The 23353-nt window shown below is 40.0% G+C and overlaps 1 protein-coding gene across 4 annotated transcripts in view; it reads left to right on the top strand.

The window, feature by feature from the left end:
- The window catches only part of CUX1 (cut like homeobox 1), a 657906-nt gene that overhangs the window by 70994 nt on the left and 563559 nt on the right, over positions 1–23353 (top strand). For all 4 annotated transcript variants that reach the window (XM_053706261.1, XM_053706258.1, XM_053706259.1 and 1 more), the window contains exon 2: positions 10677–10787. In XM_053706261.1, coding sequence (XP_053562236.1) covers positions 10677–10787 — 111 coding nt within the window. The remainder of the gene's footprint in view (positions 1–10676; positions 10788–23353) is intronic.

Genomic DNA, 23353 nt, shown 5'->3' with positions numbered 1-23353 from the left:
ATGCACATATATGCCACATGTCATTGGCTCACCAAATGTGTTCAGCCAGCTCCCAATACTGCATTACTGCTCATTCAACAATGGATACTGAAGAGAATAAAGTTTATTTGGTAATAGAAATAAATGTTAAAGTTGTTTAAAAAAAGTATAATTTATCTCAATCATGAAAGAAAAATTGTGGTAACTGTATGGATAACATTTAATTTTAGATTTTTATATTTTGGACATTTTGCATTTATTTTAAGGGATTGAAAGTTGCTTTCAATTGATTGCTGTCAGTGATCTTGTGTTTCAGAGCAACTCATCTGCAGTCAAAGCTGATTTTGGGAATTTGTGACTTTAAAGGGATAAAAGTCGCAAACGTTTATTCAAACTTTCCAATTTACTTACATTATCAAAATGTGCACAATATTTTTATATGCACACTTTCGGAGGCACCTGCTCTTACTGAGTATTAGCCAGAGTTCACGGTGATTAGTCTAATATGCATTTTGTGATTGGCTGATGGCTGTCACATGATACAACGGTAGGGAAATGGAATGAACGTTGATATTTGTCAGGAAAAAAATCTACTCATTTAAAAAAATCTTTTTACAATGACAGTTGTTTAAATGTTTTCAATAAACAATCCTGTGCCTCACCACAAGTTTTGGTTCTTCTTTCTTAGTGTCTGATCTAAAGTGAAAAATTTTCTGCAGATCATTTTGAAATTTTAAATTAAGCAGTTACAGTAAAGCACCAGTTTAATTGCAATGTGTCGATTAACTGGAGAATAAAGCATTTATTTGAAGTTTTATAATATAGTGCAATTGAAAATTGCATTGCACATTAGCTGCAAAAAAGAAAAAAAGATGTGTCAATCAACAATAATAAATGCACTGCTGCTTTGCAGTGATGCTCCATGTTTGTTCTCTTCAAACAGCACTTGGTTCTGGATGCACTTTGTTAAGGAAAACTTACACAGTGCAGCCAGAGCACAGTGCAGTTTGAAGACAACAGCCTGATGCAGAGCAGCGCTGCAAAGCGAAAGAGCCAACAGTTTCATTCTTTCTACATACATGCTGCATTTTCCGCAATGACATCTCAGATCACAGCATGTTCTGCTTTGGGGCGTAACACAAAACATATGTGAACATTTTTCAAAATTGAAGAAAACTTTACTAGCGTTGTATAGAATTGTTTAAATAATATGCCTGTGTGTGTATTTTCCTACTTCACGGTTGTGATCCTTTTAGAAGGGTTTGTCCACATTGACATCATTTTTTATATTTTTTTATATTTCAAGGGGTATTAAATAAACTTTTTTTTCCATTCAATTTCTTAATATAGATAACCAGTTAATTGCTGATATATATAACATGGATTCAGAAGAAATATATTGTATTAAAGGGACAGTTTACTCAAAAAAAATTCTCCCTTTTAATTTGTTCCCAATTATCCACTTTACCTGCTGGAGTGTATTAAATTGTTTACAAGTATTTCCATTACCCTTCTATTGGCATTAAAAAAGTTGATTTAGCCTGTGGTATCCCCACCTATCCTGAAAGTTTTTGGCCTTAAGGTCAAGCTGTGTAAACGCAGCCATCAGAAGAAATTACACTCCTAGTGGGGTAGAGAAGAGATAAGGTAATAAAATGTTATGTTTCCATTGTTCTCTCCATGTATTAGTTATTGGTTTAAAAGGATACTAAACCCAATTTTTTTCTTCCATGATTCAGATAGAGCATGCCATTTTAAGCACCTTTCTAATTTACTCATATAATCAATTTTTCTTCATTATCTTGGTAACTTTATTTGAAAAGCAGGAATGAAATCGTAGGAGCCTGACCATTTTAGGTTCAGCACTTGGGTGGCGCTTGCTAATTGGTGGCTAAATGTATCCACCAATCAGCAAGCGCTATCCAGGGTGATTAACCAAAAACATAATTTATGTAAGAACTTACCTGATAAATTCATTTCTTTCATATTAGCAAGAGTCCATGAGCTAGTGACGTATGGGATATACATTCCTACCAGGAGGGGCAAAGTTTCCCAAACCTCAAAATGCCTATAAATACACCCCTCACCACACCCACAATTCAGTTTAACGAATAGCCAAGAAGTGGGGTGATAAAAAAGTGCGAAAGCATATAAAATAAGGAATTGGAATAATTGTGCTTTATACAAAATCATAACCACCACAAAAAAAGGGCGGGCCTCATGGACTCTTGCTAATATGAAAGAAATGAATTTATCAGGTAAGTTCTTACATAAATTATGTTTTCTTTCATGTAATTAGCAAGAGTCCATGAGCTAGTGACGTATGGGATAATGATTACCCAAGATGTGGATCTTTCCACACAAGAGTCACTAGAGAGGGAGGGATAAAATAAAGACAGCCAATTCCTGCTGAAAATAATCCACACCCAAAATAAAGTTTAACGAAAAACATAAGCAGAAGATTCAAACTGAAACCGCTGCCTGAAGTACTTTTCTACCAAAAACTGCTTCAGAAGAAGAAAATACATCAAAATGGTAGAATTTAGTAAAAGTATGCAAAGAGGACCAAGTTGCTGCTTTGCAAATCTGATCAACCGAAGCTTCATTCCTAAACGCCCAGGAAGTAGAAACTGACCTAGTAGAATGAGCTGTAATTCTCTGAGGCGGAGTTTTACCCGACTCAACATAGGCAAGATGAATTAAAGATTTCAACCAAGATGCCAAAGAAATGGCAGAAGCTTTCTGGCCTTTTCTAGAACCGGAAAAGATAACAAATAGACTAGAAGTCTTTCTGAAAGATTTAGTAGCTTCAACATAATATTTCAAAGCTCTAACAACATCCAAAGAATGCAACGATTTCTCCTTAGAATTCTTAGGATTAGGACATAATGAAGGAACCACAATTTCTCTACTAATGTTGTTGAAATTCACAACTTTAGGTAAAAATTCAAAAGAAGTTCGCAACACCGCCTTATCCTGATGAAAAATCAGAAAAGGAGACTCACAAGAAAGAGCAGATAATTCAGAAACTCTTCTGGCAGAAGAGATGGCCAAAAGGAACAAAACTTTCCAAGAAAGTAATTTAATGTCCAATGAATGCATAGGTTCAAACGGAGGAGCTTTAAGAGCCCCCAGAACCAAATTCAAACTCCAAGGAGGAGAAATTTACTTAATGACAGGTTTTATACGAACCAAAGCTTGTACAAAACAATGAATATCAGGAAGAATAGCAATCTTTCTGTGAAAAAGAACAGAAAGAGCAGAGATTTGTCCTTTCAAGGAACTGGCGGACAAACCTTTATCTAAACCATCCTGAAGAAACTGTAAAATTCTCGGAATTCTGAAAGAATGCAAAGAAAAATGATGAGAAATACACCAAGAAATATAAGTCTTCCAGACTCTATAATATATCTCTCTAGATACAGATTTACGAGCCTGTAACATAGTATTAATCACAGCGTCAGAGAAACCTCTTTGACGAAGAATCAAGCGTTCAATCTCCATACCTTTAAATTTAAGGATTTCAGATCCTGATGGAAAAAAGGACCTTGTGACAGAAGGTCTGGTCTTAACGGAAGAGTCCACGGTTGGCAAGAGGCCATCCGGACAAGATCCGCATACCAAAACCTGTGAGTCCATGCCGGAGCTACCAGCAGAACAAACGAGCATTCCTTCAGAATCTTGGAGATTACTCTTGGAAGAAGAACTAGGGGCGGAAAGATATAGGCAGGATGATACTTCCAAGGAAGTGATAATGCATCCACTGCCTCCGCCTGAGGATCCCGGGATCTGGACAGATACCTGGGAAGTTTCTTGTTTAGATGGGACGCCATCAAATCTATTTCTGGAAGTTCCCACATTTGAACAATCTGAAGAAATACCTCTGGGTGAAGAGACCATTCGCCCGGATGCAACGTTTGGCGACTGAGATAATCCGCTTCCCAATTGTCTACACCTGGGATATGAACCGCAGAGATTAGACAGGAGCTGGATTCCGCCCAAACCAAAATTCGAGATACTTCTTTCATAGCCAGAGGACTGTGAGTTCCTCCTTGATGATTGATGTATGCCACAGTTGTGACATTGTCTGTCTGAAAACAAATGAACGATTCTCTCTTCAGAAGAGGCCAAAACTGAAGAGCTCTGAAAATTGCACGGAGTTCCAAAATATTGATCGGTAATCTCACCTCCTGAGATTCCCAAACTCCTTGTGCCGTCAGAGATCCCCACACAGCTCCCCAACCTGTGAGACTTGCATCTGTTGAAATTACAGTCCAGGTCGGAAGCACAAAAGAAGCCCCCTGAATTAAACGATGGTGATCTGTCCACCACGTTAGAGAGTGTCGAACAATCGGTTTTAAAGATATTAATTGAGATATCTTTGTGTAATCCTTGCACCATTGATTCAGCATACAAAGCTGAAGAGGTCGCATGTGAAAACGAGCAAAGGGGATCGCGTCCGATGCAGCAGTCATAAGACCTAGAATTTCCATGCATAAGGCTACCGAAGGGAATGATTGTGACTGAAGGTTTCGACAAGCTGCCATCAGTTTTAGACGCCTCTTGTCTGTTAAAGACAGAGTCATGGACACTGAATCTATTTGGAAACCCAGAAAGGTTACCCTTGTCTGAGGAATCAATGAACTTTTTGGTAAATTGATCCTCCAACCATGATCTTGAAGAAACAACACAAGTCGATTTGTATGAAATTCTGCTAAATGTAAAGACTGAGCAAGTACCAAGATATCGTCCAAATAAGGAAATACCACAATACCCTGTTCTCTGATTACAGACAGAAGGGCACCGAGAACCTTTGTAAAAATTCTTGGAGCTGTAGCAAGGCCAAACGGCAGAGCCACAAACTGGTAATGCTTGTCCAGAAAAGAGAATCTCAGGAACCGATAATGATCCGGATGAATCGGAATATGCAGATATGCATCCTGTAAATCTATTGTGGACATATAATTCCCTTGCTGAACAAAAGGCAAAATAGTCCTTACAGTTACCATCTTGAACGTTGGTATCCTTACATAACAATTCAATATTTTTAGATCCAGAACTGGTCTGAAGGAATTCTCCTTCTTTGGTACAATGAAGAGATTTGAATAAAACCCCATCCCCTGTTCCTGAACTGGAACTGGCATAATTACTCCAGTCAACTCTAGATCTGAAACACAATTCAGAAATGCTTGAGCTTTTACTGGATTTACTGGGACACGGGAAAGAAAAAATCTCTTTGCAGGAGGTCTCATCTTGAAACCAATTCTGTACCCTTCTGAAACAATGTTCTGAATCCAAAGATTGTGAACAGAATTATTTGAAAAAATGTAACCTGCCCCCTACCAGCTGAGCTGGAATGAGGGCCGCACCTTCATGTGGACTTAGAAGCAGGCTTTGCCTTTCTGGCTGGCTTGGATTTATTCCAGATTGGAGATGGTTTCCAAACTGAAACTGCTCCTGAGGATGAAGGATCAGGTTTTTGTTCTTTGTTGAAACGAAAGGAACGAAAACGATTATTAGCTCTGTTTTTACCCTTAGATTTTTTATCCTGTGGTAAAAAAGTTCCTTTCCCACCAGTAACAGTTGAAATAATAGAATCCAACTGAGAACCAAATAATTTGTTACCCTGGAAAGAAATGGAAAGTAGAGTTGATTTAGAAGCCATATCAGCATTCCAAGTCTTAAGCCATAAAGCTCTTCTAGCTAAAATAGCTAGAGACATAAACCTGACATCAACTCTGATAATATCAAAGATGGCATCACAGATAAAATTATTAGCATGCTGAAGAAGAATAATAATATCATGAGAATCATGATGTGTTACTTGTTGCGCTAAGGTTTCCAACCAAAAAGTTGAAGCTGCAGCAACATCAGCCAAAGATATAGCAGGTCTAAGAAGATTACCTGAACACAGATAAGATTTTCTTAGAAAGGACTCAATTTTCCTATCTAAAGGATCCTTAAACGAAGTACCATCTGACGTAGGAATAGTAGTACGTTTAGCAAGGGTAGAAATAGCCCCATCAACTTTAGGGATTTTGTCCCAAAATTCTAATCTGTCAGACGGCACAGGATATAATTGCTTAAAACGTTTAGAGGGAGTAAATGAATTACCCAATTTATCCCATTCTTTGGAAATTTCTGCAGAAATAGCATTAGGAACAGGAAAAACTTCTGGAATAACCACAGGAGATTTAAATACCTTATCCAAACGTTTAGAATTAGTATCAAGAGGACCAGAATCCTCTATTTCTAAAGCAATTAGAACTTCTTTAAGTAAATAACGAATAAATTCCATTTTAAATAAATATGAAGATTTATCAGCATCAACCTCTGAGACAGAATCCTCTGAACCAGAAGAGTTATCAGAATCAGAATGATGATGTTCATTTAAAAATTCATCTGTAGGGAGAGAAGTTTTAAAAGATTTTTTACGTTTACTAGAAGGAGAAATAACAGACATAGCCTTCTTTATGGATTCAGAAACAAAATCTCTTATGTTATCAGGAACATTCTGCACCTTAGATGTTGAAGGAACTGCAACAGGCAATGGTACTTTACTAAAGGAAATATTATCTGCTTTAACAAGTTTGTCATGACAATCAATACAAACAACAGCTGGAGGAATAGCTACCAAAAGTTTACAGCAGATACACTTAGCTTTGGTAGATCCAGCACTAGACAGCGATTTTCCTGTAGTATCTTCTGACTCAGATGCAACGTGAGACATCTTGCAATATGTAAGAGAAAACACAACAACATATAAAGCAAAATTGATCAAATTCCTTAAATGACAGTTTCAGGAATGGGAAAAAATGCCAAAAAACAAGCTTCTAGCAACCAGAAGCAATGAAAAATGAGACTTAAATAATGTGGAGACAAAAGCGACGCCCATATTTTTTAGCGCCAATAAGACGCCCACATTATTTGGCGCCTAAATGCTTTTTGGCGCCAAATGAAGCCATATCCGGAACGCCGACATTTTTGGCGCAAAATAACGTCAAAAAAATGACGCAACTTCCAGCGACACGTATGACGCCGGAAACGGAAAATAATTTTTGCGCCAAAAAAGTCCGCGCCAAGAATGACGCAATAAAATGAAGCATTTTCAGCCCCCGTGAGCCTAACAGCCCACAGGGAAAAAAGTCAAATTGAAGGTAAGAAAAAATGATTAAATCAAATGCATTATCCCAAATATGAAACTGACTGTCTGAAAATAAGGAAAGTTGAACATTCTGAGTCAAGGCAAATAAATGTTTGAATACATATATTTAGAACTTTATAAACAAAGTGCCCAACCATAGCTTAGAGTGTCACAGAAAATAAGATTTACTTACCCCAGGACACTCATCTACATGTTTGTAGAAAGCCAAACCAGTACTGAAACGAGAATCAGCAGAGGTAATGGTATATATAAGAGTATATCGTCGATCTGAAAAGGGAGGTAAGAGATGAATCTCTACGACCGATAACAGAGAACCTATGAAATAGACCCCGTAGAAGGAGATCACTGCATTCAAATAGGCAATACTCTCCTCACATCCCTCTGACATTCACTGCACGCTGAGAGGAAAACCGGGCTCCAACTTGCTGCGGAGCGCATATCAACGTAGAATCTAGCACAAACTTACTTCACCACCTCCATCGGAGGCAAAGTTTGTAAAACTGAATTGTGGGTGTGGTGAGGGGTGTATTTATAGGCATTTTGAGGTTTGGGAAACTTTGCCCCTCCTGGTAGGAATGTATATCCCATACGTCACTAGCTCATGGACTCTTGCTAATTACATGAAAGAAAATGAGCTGGCTTGTAAGCTTATTTCCTGCTTTTTCAAATAAAGATACACAGAGAACGAAGAAAAATTGATAAATGGAGTAAATTAAAATGTTGCTTAAAATTGCATGCTCTATCCAAATCACTAAAGAAAAAAAATGGGTTTAGTATCACTTTAAGGACAGATATAAGATAAAGAAGCATGTATATGTACACAATGTGATAAAGTAATAAGATCTGATTATACCTACAAGCCATTTTATTAGGTTGTGGCCTCAAAACACAAAATCAGGTATTGGATGTACACAAATAAACCTTAAAAAGCAAATACCATACATTTTATACTATGCCGCTGGAAACTGCTTTGGAAACATATTAAGGGAAAAACTATTTTATAGTATACTGTCCCTTTAAGCTCTGCAATTTCATCCAGTGAGGCCATGCAGTATGGTGGTATGTGTGTGTGTGTAAACATTGTTGCTGTATTACAGAAATGTGTTTGTTGATTTTAGCGAATGTACTTGACCTTCTACCTGTCAGAGCCTGGTACATGATATTGTCTCAAATCACTCACATTGTTTTGTAGTTTTGAGAGTGTTTAATTAAACCATGGTGGGCATCTATATATTTGTGAAACTTAAACACAGCAGGTAACCAGTAATTCAACGTTCTTCTTTTTTCTCTACAGTGTTACTGCTGATATATCTGCTGTAACAAATACATTTCTAGTCAATGTTTTACTGTCCTCTTTGACATTACATTAATTAAAATACAAAACCATTCCCAAGGAACAATATTGGACCAGTTTATCAAGTGTTTAGTGCTCACCATTATAAAAACCTACTTGTGCCCTATTGGAAGACACTGCTGGTTCTGACATGTTCCAACACTCCCATAAATGACTCTCATCTCTGTATAAGCTGCGGACATGCTTACAGACACTCTGGGGTCGATACAGGAGTAATGCACCACAGTGTACTTTTGAAGTTAATGTTTATTTCTTAAGGCATTGTTCTCTTTAACCCGTTGAGTTTAAGCACTTTCCCACCTGGGTGCTAAGGTGATTTAATTTTTTTTTTTTTACTTTTGTATTTTTTTTTCCAGATCCCCAAGACTTACACTGTTGGAAAGGTTAGGTGATTAACTTTCCAACGGTGGGTCTTGGGGGTCTGTAGCCGTTTAGATGCCTGAGATACAGGCGTCTAAGTAGCATGCCCCCTTTCCCTATACTTTGTATTGTAAATTTTTAATAAAGTTGTACGTTGACATCATCACGTCATTGCACGTGATGTCACTGCACAAAACGTGAAGCCCCGGCAATGCCTGTCACTATGCAGGCCCGATCGCCGGGGTAGGAGTGGGTGGGAGCCTCCAGATCTCCTTCAAGGTGGGAGAGAGCTAGCGATGGCTCTGAGCCGTGGTTAGCACCAGAGTGGGAGACTCTGCGATGGCTCAGAGCCATCGTTAGCACTTAAGAGGTTAAACAAAAACAGAAATCCCGCTTTATATTTCATAAAAAAACTGCTATTGCTGTAAGTTTACCTTGGCAAACAGTGCTTAAAGGGACATGAAACCTAAAATGTTTCGTTCATGATTTAGATAGAGAATACAATTTTAAAATATTATCAAATATTATTATATTATCAAATTTGCTTCATTCTCATGTTATTCTTTAATGATGAGAAATCTAGATAGGTAGCATGCACATTTCTGGAGCACTACTGACAGGAAATAGTGCTGCTATTTAGTATAGGGCTCGACAAACCCAGGAGCCTGGGAGCCAGTGGCTCCTAGAATTTTAACCCTGGCTCCTAACTTTTTTGGTTATTCTCCATATATCTATATACAAATCCCACTGTCTGGCTCCTAAATATTCTTACTGGCTCCTAATTTTTAAACAGATTTGTCAAGCACTGATTTAGTTCACTTGTTAATGTTTAACAAGTGTTGTAAAACTTCTGCCATATAGTGATGCAGACGCAGGCACAATCCTGAACTTACATCCCTGCTTTTCAACAAAGTGTAACAAGAAAACAAAGGAAATGTAATAATAGAAATACATTTGAAAGTTGTTGAAAATTGTATGCTCTATCTGAATTCTAAAAGAAAATGTTGGGGTTTTATGTCCCTTTTAAGATCTTGATTGCATACTGCAGTTATCACAAGATTAGCTAGTGCACACTTGACTCTGATTGGCCACATCAAGGGAGACTAAGAACATGAATAATCCAACCAAACCCCTGAGCTGCTCCCCAATATCAAAACGTTCTTAATTCAGTTTGCAAAATGACATTTATATGAGTGTAAAACATTTCTTTTTTACGTAGGTTTATTATTATTATTATTAATACAACACAGCGCTTAGAGGGACTTTAAAGTAAAAATTGAACTGTCAAGTTTGAGATAAAGAGCATGTACTTTTATTTAAAGAGACTTTTCAATTTACTTTGTAGAAAAGCATACCTAGGTAGGCTCAGAATCGGCAGCGCACTTCTGGGATCTAGCTGCTGATTTGTGTCACTGCGCATGCGCCTCTTTTCATGAGCTTCCTAAATGTCTAGCTAGCTCCCAGTGGAGCATTTCATTTTTACACTTTTATGTCCTTTTCATTTCTTATTTAATACTGTACATAATATTTATGTCCCTTTAAATGTCATCGTTTTGACAGCCTACAAGTAGAGGAAAAAAGGATTGTGGAGACATTTTTATTATTTACTAAAAAAAATTTTTTTCTGTTTTAAAATGTTTTTCATTTGTCAGGCAGAACCAGTCTTTAGCTCCTTGGACGTATAATTATTCAAAATGATGTATATTTTTTCTTTCACTCTAATGTATTTTAGTTCTGCTCATATTTTTGTTGAAAGTAATATCATCATTCTACAAAATGAGTTAATTCAGTACTATTTGTTTTTGTTTCACTTCACAGAGAGAACTCGATACCACAGCAACAGTATTGGCAAACAGACAAGATGAAAGTGAACAGTCTAGAAAGAAACTTATTGATCAAAGTCGAGAATTTAAGAAAAACACTCCAGAGGTGAGCTGAAAGGTGTATTTTTATGAAAGATACAGTCATTTCCATATGTTGTCTTTTGTATCCAAATGCTACATGAGAGTCAGTGTTCTTAGATAAACTGCTGTCTGTCAGATAAGGGCTGGAGCCATATTTTACAAAAAAAAATAATGCTAAGTTCAAGATCTACAAAATTGATTTTTTTTTTTAAGCAGTCTCCCTAGTTTTCCTTATGGAGTGGGGGTTATGAAGAGAATGTAATCATGGAAAAAGCAAATTGTCCAAAGACTTCAGGGGACATTTAAAAGACTGTCAATTCAAAATGAAACTTTCATGATTTAGATAGAGCATGCAGTTTTAAACAGCTTTCTAATTTACTTCTATTATCAAATTTGCTTTATTCTGTTGGTATTCTTTGTTGAAGACTAACCCTTGGTAGACTGATAGGCGCTCAGGAGCGTAGCAGTCTTTGCTTGTAGCTATGTATAACATTGCTATAAACAATATTGCAAACACTGTTGCCAGATGTCTTCAGACACATGCACGCTCTTGATCTCACAGAGGATTACTGTTTAACAAAGGTTACCAAGAGAACTAAGCAAAATTGATAATAGAAGTACATTAGAAAGTTGTTTAAAATGGCATGCTCTATTCAGTCAATGTAAGTTTAATTTAGACTTTATTGTCCCTTTGACCCCTTAACCCAATAGGACGTATATATACTTCTTGCTGTACTTTGCCTATCGTAGCGCATGATGTATTTATACGTCTGAGCTGCAGGAAGCTCCAGCAGTCTCAGCTGTTACGTTACATCCGATTGCTGGAGCTCCTGAGCTCCAGGCATCTACCTGCATATGAAACCGGAGCACAATCAGTGCTCCAATTCCATATCAAGGTAGAGGCCTGGTAGTTACAGACAGTGACACTGTGTGTGTCACCGTCTGTAACAATTATTTGCTGGCGCCGGTGGGTGAACGTCCAGCAGCGGAGGGGGGAGGGAGGAGTGAGGGAGTAGGATGGGCCCTACACTTCCAGAAAAAAAATGAAGGGAGAGGGAGGGATTGGGAGTTAACCTACAGAAAAAATGTGGGGGTGGGGGTTTACCAGCTAATGATCGCTGGATGTGGGGGGGCCTCTACACTACAGAAAAATAAAGTATTTATGGGTACTGGCAGATGGCTGCCAGTAATAAAGATGGCCGCAATTAGTAGGAGGAGGAGGGTTAGACAGATATTTAAGGGAATCAGGTAGGTGGGAGGGTGGAGGAGGATCACTACACTGTAGGAATGTTTTTTTAATAAAAATAAATAAATATATATATATATATATATATATATAAATTGCTGCTCTATCCGAATCATATATATTCTTGCATCAGCATTTTTGCTTCAATTCTGTTTAAATGCAAATTTGCATTGGGGTTGTGTTCAATACATTATAAAAGCTGTACAAAGGCTATGCCTGGGACTTTATGGTGTTCTCAAATTCAAGATGTCTTGAATCCATCAGCATTGAGACCCCTCCTAAGCCGTATTCTAGTCTATCAGAAAACACTTTTGCACACATTTTTGGGTTTATCTAATTCACCCACTTTGAAAACCTATTTTTGACTGTTTTGAGCAAAATATCTTGGCTGTTCACAAATCTTTTTTTTTTTTTCTTTGAGTTTTGATGTTTTCATATGTGTTCAAATCACTTTAAAAAACAATAATTTACCAATTGAATCTAAAATTAAAAATATAGCTCAACTCATAAAAAGATGCACACAACTAAATTACAGTAATTTGCAATTGCTTATTTTGGTTTTAAAATAAATGCAAAGTTATATGAAATTGTGAATTATTCTCATAAACTGGTCTTCATTAAGTGAAAAAATAATCTGCATTGAAACACATTAAGCAGTGACCATAAACAATGGATCAGTGAGCTGCCCTGTTTTAGTTTTGCATTGGCTGCATATATTTTGTTAAGGTGTAGATGAGCAGATATCCCTTTAGAGGCCTGTCTCATACAGCTTTTTGCAGTTTACTCGGTCTCAATATGTATATTTTCCTGTTATTTTGTATTCTTTATTCAGGTGGGTGAACTAATTCATACAGCTACACTTCTTATAGATCATATTGACATAGAAAAGAAAGCCATAAACCAGCCATTTTTATTCTTACTGTCATGATAAACTCATGTGGCATAGTCGATACCTAGATCAGCCACCCAGCAGAGGTGGCATTCCCAGGTTTAATGTGAACTGTTCTTTCTTTGTATGGAATCTGTGTTTGTTCAGAAATTTTGTGGTCTCAAGACCCCCTTCCCTCCCCCATTCTATTGGTGCATTGGTTTACTTTCATAGAATGTCTAGTCGTAAATTAAAACAAGGGCAGTGTTCTTGACAAGACAAAGAAATAACTGGGTTATAACTGAATTACAGAAAAAATTTAGGCAGAACTTGTCTGGGACTAGAAGGAGAAACAACTGACACAGATTCTCCATATAAAGGTTTAGGGAACCAGGAGCTGCGTGCTATTAACCCCTTCATGCTCACGCCCTCCCCATTGTGACGGTTGGGTGGAAAGGCTTATTCGTCAGACTTTGTCATGGGATAATGTAAGTGTAACAGACTGGAATCGTGTTATGTTTTATGTCTGTAACTAATAAAGCTGGAACCTATATGCTAGAGAATAGACTCGGAATCCATTGTTTGACCTACTGGGTCTCAATGGTTTCTGATCACTCTCTATAAAACTGTAGTAGGTGCCAGACAGGCGTTTGTTATAGAAAACATTATAACAATCTCTATTATAAATACTTTTTGTGGACAAGATTTAATATTTAGAGTCTGGAACAGGAGTGGTCATCACATCAACAGTGAAATAAGTGCATTTGTTAATGGAACACAGTGGACAGAGCTCGATATCCATATCCAGTGCAGTATGTGTCATGATAAACCCAAGAGATTAAAGGGACTCCTACTGCAGAAATTGCATCCCCTAATTTGTTAGAGCCTGGAATTCATGATTACAATGCTTTTAACCCTGTCAAAGAGTTTCAACAAAAAAGGTAAAGTCGAGCTCAGGAACTCAGGAACTGCAAGCATTGCGGCACTTGCGCAACACAACTCTAGGGAGACACAGATGCATGTACCTGACAATCACCAGCTGCTTTCTGCTTGGGTAGTACTCGTGTCTCCAAATTGGAGCTTTATCTATGTGTATAACTCCCTTTATAGGGCTTAAATACACCTAGTGAGCTGGAATCTGTAATGCAAAAATGACATTCTCTAACAAAATAGAGCATAGTATTAGGTTGTCACTTCAATCCTATTTTAATTGCTGTGTGTGTGTCATATATATATAAATGATATTCATAAAAATGTGTGCGTGTATCTGTATCTCTACCAGCTACAGTGAATTCTGTAAAAGTAAGCGTATTCGAGTTCCCCAGCAGTGAAAATGTTAATATAATTAGCACCCTGGAGACATAAATGCATTTTGCCCTTGGATGCACAAACTGTTTTTAGCAACAACAGCTGGTTTAATGTTTGCACTGTTAAACTGAATATTTTTTTGTTATATTTGCCTCTCAGCAATTCACTAGTAAATGGTCTCATGTAAGTGAAAATTACCAGCCTTTAAGGAGTGTAGGTAGTAAAATAACATAATGTGCACTTGATCTTAAAACCGATTTAGACAGAAAATCAGTAGCCTTTGGTTATTCAGTTCCTGTTTAGATACATGTAACTTTTTGTTTTAAAATTACATTTTTATTTGGATATAAAGAAATTAATTTATATTTTGTATTTAAAGAAGCCTAAAGGGATAAGGAAGTGAAAATTAATCTTTCATGATTCAACTATAGCATGTCATTTTAAAGGGCCATTATAGTGGAAAAAATGCATACCTCAACTAGTATTCAGTTTTAAAAACAAGCAACCCTGCACCTCTGTGTATAATCCCCTCTAAGGAGTTAAACACATAGTTAAAGTACCACAAGGAGCTGCAGAGAACTGCTGGTCCTGAACAGAAACTACTGTTGACCCAATCGGCAGCGGTCATTTTACAACTAGGTCATGCTACTAGCACTGCTGATTGGGTCAGCAGCAGATTCTGCTATGGGCTGGCAGTGCTCTCTAGGTCCTGAGCATTACTTTAATCCCTTTGTGGGGGTTAAGTGTTGTTTGTTTTAATGCGCAGATGTGGTAAAAAAGTAACTTAATGCAAATAAGTTCTTTTGGCATTTTTTATACAAGATTGTCGTGAATTTAATGTTGCAAGATAATCTGATTTAATTTATAAAAGAATAGTGCTTCAAACCACATGTATCATGATAGGGACTGTAGTTTTCACAGGAGCTTAGGAACTACAATTCCCATCATAGTCTTTGTAATTCAATACCGATGGCCTCAAGGCAATTTTAAAGAAACATTGTACTGTAAAATGAGTTCCCCTTTAATGTGTTGAGTGTGTTAAATTGTTTACAAAAGGCTCCTTTACCTTTCTTTTTTCATTTTGAATAGCTGCTTTTGCCCGCTGAACCATTGTAGCTTGGATTTGTTGAGCCTTGACATAAGGTCCAAGGTTTAATAGAGAGAGCCAAATAATGAAAGAAAAAAAAAACCTGCAGTATTTGAGTAGAACATAGGCATATTTCATACCGGTACTATTTTCTTGCCATGCCAGGTTAATATAGCCAAATAACTTTTATTATTGTCACAACTGGTAAAGTTGTTTCTTTAGTGCTTTGCTCTAATCACTTTCTAAATATCTATAGGATTTGCCCTTGGCTCTGTATTTGAGTGTCAAAAGTTGAACCCTGGATGCTCAGTTCCCATTTTTATTTTAACTTTGTGACACTTAACAGCTGTTTGTTATGGACAACATGAGTGGCTTAAACACCTTATGTGTTTTCTACTGTTTGAATTATTACAGTCTTAATCGCCAGTGAACTTCACATATTACATCCTATAATTAAACACATCTGTTCTTATTAGAGACCAATAATGAAAAAGGAGTTATACATTTTACTGGCCAGATCACTGCAAAAATAACGGTAAATTCTGTAAGTTGATTACTTCCATTGCCTAGAACAGTACCAAAGAAACAAACTACACAAGCAGTATTACTGGTGCTTGACAAATTTGTTTAAAATTTAGTAGCCATATTGAGAATTGATAAACCTGGCTCCCAGAATTTGTCAAGCCCTTATTATTTAATGTTGTTTCCGTAAATTGTTCAGACTTTTTACGCCAGAGTGGATTGTTTGCACAAACTAACAAAATAAAATTAGCAACAAAAAAAAGAAGATTTAAGGCAAATATTATTTTTTTATTTTCCAATGGGTATAAACAGCTTTAAAGAAAACATGTGCAAAAATATTTTCTATCTATCATTTATCACTTATCATCTATCATTTAATTTTAGTTCTTAAATGGAAAGAGTCCACAGCTGCATTCATTACTTTTGGTAATTAAGAACCTGGCCACCAGGAGGAGGCAAAGACACCCCAGCCAAAGGCTTAAATACTCCTCCCACTCCCCTCATCCCCCAGTCATTCTTTGCCTTTTGTCCCAGGAGGCTGACGTGTCAAAAAATTTAAATTTTTGATTTTGTCTCTTATGGAGGGTAGTACTCTTCGACATGGGACAGGAGTTATAAGTAGTTCTGTCAGTCTCTCAGTGAGGGCTTGGATGAAAGAGTCCGGAGATGCAGGAAGTTTCTTCCTGTGAAACCATCCCGATTCATGTTAACAGCTCCTCAAGCAATCGGCGTTGTCGAACTTCGCTGCCTGCTTTCTTCTCAAGTCCATGGCGGATGCGATGCTACTATGCGTCACACTTGAAAGGCCATGTTCCTGTTCCACGGCGTAGATTCCGGTAAGGAATCATTGTATTTCATTTTCCTTTATTCAATCTACTGTAATGGGAATGTTTCCCATAAGGCTATCGCCTCGCGGGTTTAACTTATAACATAAGGGTCTCAGCGAGTCTCTGTTAGTATCTTGGAATCAAGGGTTAATGTCTCCTAAGGGGGGTTATTGGACAGGGGGGTTTATAATCATGTTTGTTATGTGATTCAACCTGCTTATGTGTGAGGTTTATGGGCTCGTGGTTTGGAACTTTGAGGCCTTTGGAAGTGACACACAGCCTTTTGGCTGTGCACGCTTTTTGAACTGTAAGGTTCACCCTGTGTTCGGGCGTGGTTATGCTCTGTTCCCAATTCCGCATTCCCGACCGTGTGGCGACTGAGATATTCTAGTCCGCAGGAGTCTGGTCATAGGAGGTGGCGAGTGCCCCAGTCATTGGTGGTGTCAGGTGCCGTTTTTGTTTTTTAGTTTTTATAGTCCATATTCCTATATCCTCTTTACAGTTATGGGGGATTCTGATGCTGAGCCTGTGCCCATTTCAGATTCAGTTACGGAGGATTCTGATCCTGAGACGATTATTATATCAGATTCTGTGTCTGGTGACGAATCCGGTTTGGCCTCATTGACTCCTGTCAACCAATTTTGTTCCATATGCCATATGAGAGCACCCGGTTCCTCGGGCTCAGGGAATCAGGGATCTGCTGAGCCATCCGCCTCTGGGGGTCCTGTTTTCCAGGGGGGAGTTCCCTACCGATTCTTCCTCCTACACACGCGGGTAACCCCATTTATGTTTCCTCCACACGGGGTGGCGTGTTCCCCCCGGAACTTGCAGCACATTTTCGCTTTCAGATAATGTTGGCGATTGCTCGTCTGCAGAGTCCACATGTTTCTTTGAGAATGTGCTCGTGCCCTATTGTCCTGGGTATTCCGCCTTGGGGTTGGCCTCCACAGTATCCTGAGGGTTCTTTTCCTGAGTGTTGTGCCTTTCGTTACCGGATTGCGCGCCTTTGCGTATTGCTCAGACATCAGTTCGAGTTATTGAATGACCCTATAGTTCTCCGATACGGGAATTTTCAGTCTGATAATCCGAATGGTACGACTTGTTAGACATGTGGGGATGAGGTAATCTCCTATTGTCTGTTTTGGAGCTCTTTCACAGTTTTGAAAGATAGGGCTCCGTTTGGCTGGTCCTACGGTAGGCCTGTGTCTTCTTTGGGCGTTAACCTTCGGGTTGCCTTATATTTTATTTGTTTCCGATGTGATGTCCTTCGGGAACCTTCTGGGATCGATACTCTATTACTTCTTTGGAAGTTGTTTTGGACATGTTAGTCCTTTGTTAATAATGCCTGTTTTTTTTTCTTTCCCTCTGAGGGAGGATTTATGCAGCTTGCCGGTTGGGTCCCTGAGTGCAGGCTGGGCCTGTTGGGTTCGTTCTGTCTTGCGACTTGTCAGGCACGTGGCGCTGTTCTGCTCGGCTGGTTCGGTAGAAGCGCTGAGTGCTCGGTTCTCATTTCTTTATATGTTTACCTAAGCATTTGAGAGGACCTGTGAATCTGCGAGGCGGGAAGGATTGTTTCAGTCCTTATAGCCTTCAGTCATAGATGATCGGGCAGGGGAGTGTTCCGCTGCGTCACTCTATCTGACTTTTGATTCCTCAGAACCTAGAGTTTCCTCCTCCATGTGGGGGAGGCTGTTTTGTGCGGTCTGTTTTCCTGATGTCTGCTTCTTTTCCTTGCAAACTCCCTCTGTGTTATCCTGTTATGGACTGTGTGTTCTCAAACTTGGGGTTTTCGCCTGGGTCTATTACACGCTTTTCACAGTCGAATACTTTGGTATTCTATGGGCAGGCGCTGGGAGAACTTTAACTCTTTAGTTGCATCCAACTAAACTAGTTGCAGGATGATGGGGAGACGTCTTTTCTGTCTCCGTGCCCGGTATTATCCTGGGTTTCAATTGGTATAGGTGTTGCCTCCTTCCCTGTTTGGGTCCATTTGGGTTTCTGTGAGCTGGGCCCACGCTTGGAGGTGTTCTTTTTTTGTATTAAGGGACCTTTCGGTTTCCTCTGTCCTCCTTTTGCCTCATCCCCTTGAGGATTTCGGCTGGTCTCCCCTTCATTTGTGAGGGGTGATTGGTGGGGGACCGTCTGTTGGGCAACGGTGTCTCTTGATGAACTGTTGGCTCAGTCGAGTCCGTTTTGCGGTCTCTAATTTGGCTCTGGACTAGCTGCAAGTCAGTGTCATTGGGGCTTTTCCTTTAAAACATTTTTTCTCGACTTCAGATGTAGCTGGATTTTTTGTTGGGTAGAGGTTCAGGCCTAGTGCCCTCAGTAGGGGCCGCCTATTGTACCCTCCCGTCTTGGCAGTCAGTGTCCTCTATAGCTTAGGTATTGTTTTCCCAAAAGTAATGAATGCAGCTGTGGACTCTTTTTCTATTTAAGAAGAAAAACATAAATTATGCTTACCTGATAATTTCCTTTTCTTCTGATGGAAAGAGTCCACAGCTCCCCACCCATAATTTTATGTGGGGCATCTTTATATTCTTCTGGCAACTTTTCACCCTGATGTTTCTTCTACTGTTCCTTGTTCCTCGGCAGAATGACTGAGGGATGAGGGGAGTGGGAGGAGTATTTAAGCCTTTGGCTGAGGTGTCTTTGCCGCCTCTTGATGGCCAGGTTCTTAATTCCCAAAAGCAGCTGTGGACTCTTTCCATCAGAAGAAAAGGAAATGATCAGGTACGCATAATTTATGTTTTGTTAAATGTATGCATCAGAAATGTATTCACTACATTTCAACTGCATATATCAACCAATAACTGTGCAGCATTTAAGTGTGTCAGGGTTCTGCATTCCATGAAATGTACTTCAGACTCACTGGGGGGAGCGGAAACATTACAATTTTGCATTATAGGAAAAGCAAGCACAATAATGAAAATTAATTGCAAAGTTTTTAATGAATGCAGTATTGAGCATTTTATGGGAAATTAAATTTTGAATTTAATGTTCCTTTAAGTAGTGGGTTGTTTTTGTATTTTTATCGGCATGGTTCTCTTCTTCTTCTTTTTTTTTTTTTTTTTTTTTAAGAGCCTATTGTCCTGTTAAAGAGATATAAAACAAACACTAAGCAGAATTGCAATATGCATTAGCCATCGTTTTTCTGTGGTCTGTAAAGGAAGCAAAAGAAGTAGCTATACCTTTGAAGTGGTTGCTAGGAGACACCTGCACTAGCCCCAATCAGTTTCTTGCCCATGCTTAGTAGAGGACTTTTCCATCTTAATACGAGGAGAGTCCACGGCTTCATTCATTTATTGTGGGAAATACAGAACCTGGCCACCAGGAGGAGGCAAAAACACCCCAGCCAAAGGCTTAAATACCTCCCCCACTCCCCTCATCCCCCAGTCATTCTTTGCCTTTCGTCACCGGAGATGTGGCTCTGGCAATGTATGAACAGTCAGGTTCTTCCTTCATTTTGATTACATTCACAGCCTGTTTAGTTTGGCACGTTTTTTCTCGACTGCAGGGGCGGTCCTGCATGGCACTCCATGTGACCGGTGTTGCCTCATTCTCTTTCTTTTCCTGACCGTCAGTTGCGTGAGACGAAAGTGGTTTCTCTGTGGACCTGTGTCATAGGAGGTGGTGAGTGCCCTGGTCATTTGGGTATAAAGGTGCCATTTATTTTTATTTATTTTATATAGTATTAAAGGCGCAAGCTATGGAGGACTCTGATGCGTTAGAGGGTGCTCACTCTTTGCCTAAATCTAATGCCTGTGTTTATTGCGAGGAGGCTACGATATATCCGCCTGCTCAACTATGTTCCTCATGCCTTGATAAAATAGAGATATCTAAAAAGAACAAGATGTTAAGTACCACTGAGCCGTCCACCTCTGAGGGGTCTCTGTCCCGCGAGGTGCGTTTCCTACATTCATCTCTGATTACACATGCAGCTCCCCAGTGCACTACTAATCTTCCTGCGGGAGGGGCCCTGTGGCCGCCAGGTTGCACACAGTGGTGTCTGTGGCCTTCAGTGCTTTACCTCGCACTGCTAAGCGCAAGCGAAAAGTTAAACATTGCTATCCTTCCAGGGGGCAGCTCCCCAGTGCACTACTAATCTTCCTGCGGGAGGGGCCCTGTGGCCGCCAGGTTGCACACAGCGGTGTCTGCGGCCTTCAGTGCTTTACCTCGCACTGCTAAGCGCAAGCGAAAAGTTAAACATTGCTATCCTTCCAGGGGTCATCTAGTCCATTGGATGTATCTGAGTCTAGATTATCCGCTGATGCAGAGGACTCCGATTCTTTGGAGGACTCTTTCTCTGGGTCAGAATCTGCGGCCTCTAAACCTCCTGCTGCGGAGAAACCAGACTTTAGGTTTAGGATGGAACACACGCTTTTTATTAAAAGAGGTATTAGCTACTCTAGAGGGTCCCGAACCTTCTATTCCTAAGCTTGATAAAGTCTATGAGGACAGGGTGGTGCCCAGACTTTCGCGGTTCCCGTAAAGATGGCAAATATTATAAAGAATGAATGGGAGAGACTTGGTTCATCTTTCTCCCCTTCTTCATTTAAGAAATTGTTCCCGGTTCCTGATTCTCAGCTAGAATTGTGGGGATCTGTCCCTAAGGTGGATGGAGCTATCTCCATGCTCGCTAAGCACACCACTATCCCACTCGAGGATAGTTTGTTGTTTAAGGAACCCATGAATAAGAAATTAGAGACCCTGTTAAGAAAGATGTTTCAGCACACTGGGTTCATATTTCAGCCTGCAGCGGCTTTCGCTGCAGTAACGGGAGCCGCTACCTATTGGTGTGACTCTCTGTCAGAGATGATCGAAGTGGAGACTCCCCTCGGTGAGATACAGGAAAGAATTAAGGCCCTAAGGGTAGCTAATTCGTTTACCTGTGATTCAAATATGCAGATTATTTGCTTGAATGCCAAGACATCAGGCTTTTCTGTTCTGGCCCGGAGGTGTGGTTGAAGTCGTGGTCTGCTGACATGATGTCCAAATCTAGATTACTTTCCCTTCCAATTAAAGGAAAGGTTCTTTTTGGTCCAGGCCTGGACTCTATCATATCCACGGTAACGAGGGACAAGGGTGCCTTTCTACCACAGGATAAGAAGAATAAACTTAAGGGTCCTAATTTTCATCCCTTTCGTTCGGACAAGTCCCAACGACAGCAGCCTGTCTCAAAGCCCGAGCAGGCCAAGGGTTTTTGTAAACCATCTCAGTCTTGGAATAAAGCCAAGCAGAGCAAGAAGCCCACTGAGACAAAATTGGCATGAAGGGGCGGACCCCGATCCATCACTGGATTTCGTAGGGGACAAATTATCTCTTTTCGAAGAGGCTTGGATGAGGGATGTGCAGGATCCTTGGGTTCTGAAGGTTATTGCCCAGGGTTACAGGATAGGTTTCGAAACTCACCCTCCCAGGGGCAGATTCCTCTTGTCAAATCTGTCGTCAAGACCAGAGAAACGAGAGGCCTTTCTAGAGTGCGTGAGGGATCTCTCCTCTCTAGGAGTAATTCCTTTTTCGTGGTCCCAAAGAAGGAGGGCACGTTTCCCCACGGTTCTATACCTAAAGTGCTTAAACAAGTTTCTGTCGGTCCCATCGTTCAAGATGGAGACAATAAGGTCTATTCTGCCCTTAGTTCAAGAGGGTCAGTTCATGACTGCGATAGATTTTAAGGACGCTTACCCTCATGTGCCAATACACAAGGATTACTTCAAGTTCCTAAGATTCGTTTTTCTGGACCAGCACTTCTAGTTTGTAGCTCTCCCCTTTGGGCTACTGCTCCAAGAATCTTTATGAAGGTTCTGGGAGATTTGCTTGCGGTGGCGAGATCCAGAGGTATTGCAGTAGCACCTTATCTGAGTGACATTCTGGTCCAGGCTCCGTCCTGCCGACTGGCAGAGGACCATTTGAGAGCTCTTTTACTTCTTCGATCTCATGGATGGAAGATAAACTCCAGAATGAGTTCTCTGGTTCCCAGTACCAGAGTGGAGTTCCTGGGCACAATATAATAGACTCCATATCCATGAAGATATTCCTGACAGACCAGAGACATTGCAAAAATGCCTCCAGCTGTCTTGACCTCCTCAAGGCCATCTGTGGCCTGGTGTATGGAGGTGATTGGGCTCATGGTATCCAGTATAGATGTCATTCCATATGCCAGGTTCCATCTATGACCTCCTCAGTTGTGCATGCTGAGGCAATGGAACGGCGATCACTCGGATCTATCCCAACAGATATCTCTAGACAACCGGTCGAGGGAATCGCTCTCTTGGTGGCTCCGTCCAGATCAGCTGTCCCAGGGGACATCCTTCCTGAGACCATCCTGGGAGATTGTGACTACGGACGCGAGCCTCTCAGGATGGGGAGCTGTTTGGGGTGCCAGGAAGGCACAGGTCAGGTGGAATCGGGAGGAGTCACTACTTCCGATCATCATCCTGGAACTTCGAGCGATCTTCAACGCTCTGAGGTCTTGGCCCCTCCTGGGTTCGTCCCAGTTCATCAGATTCCAGTCAGAAAACATTACCTCGGTGGCTTACATCAACCATCAGGGTGGAACGAGAAGCCCCCTAGCCATGAGGGAAGTATCTCGGATTCTGGAGTGGGCGGAGACTCACAACTACTCGCTGTCAGCGATCCACATCCCGGGTGTGGACAACTGGGAAGCGGATTTTCTCAGCAGACAATGGTTTCATCCAGGGGAATGGTCTCTTCACCCCAAAGTGTTTGCAGAGAT

Source organism: Bombina bombina, chromosome 3 (genome assembly GCF_027579735.1).
Source record: "Bombina bombina isolate aBomBom1 chromosome 3, aBomBom1.pri, whole genome shotgun sequence".
Taxonomy (NCBI): Eukaryota; Metazoa; Chordata; class Amphibia; order Anura; family Bombinatoridae; genus Bombina; species Bombina bombina.
Note: the sequence above shows the minus strand (reverse complement) of the source record. Positions and strands in the feature narration are given on the sequence as shown.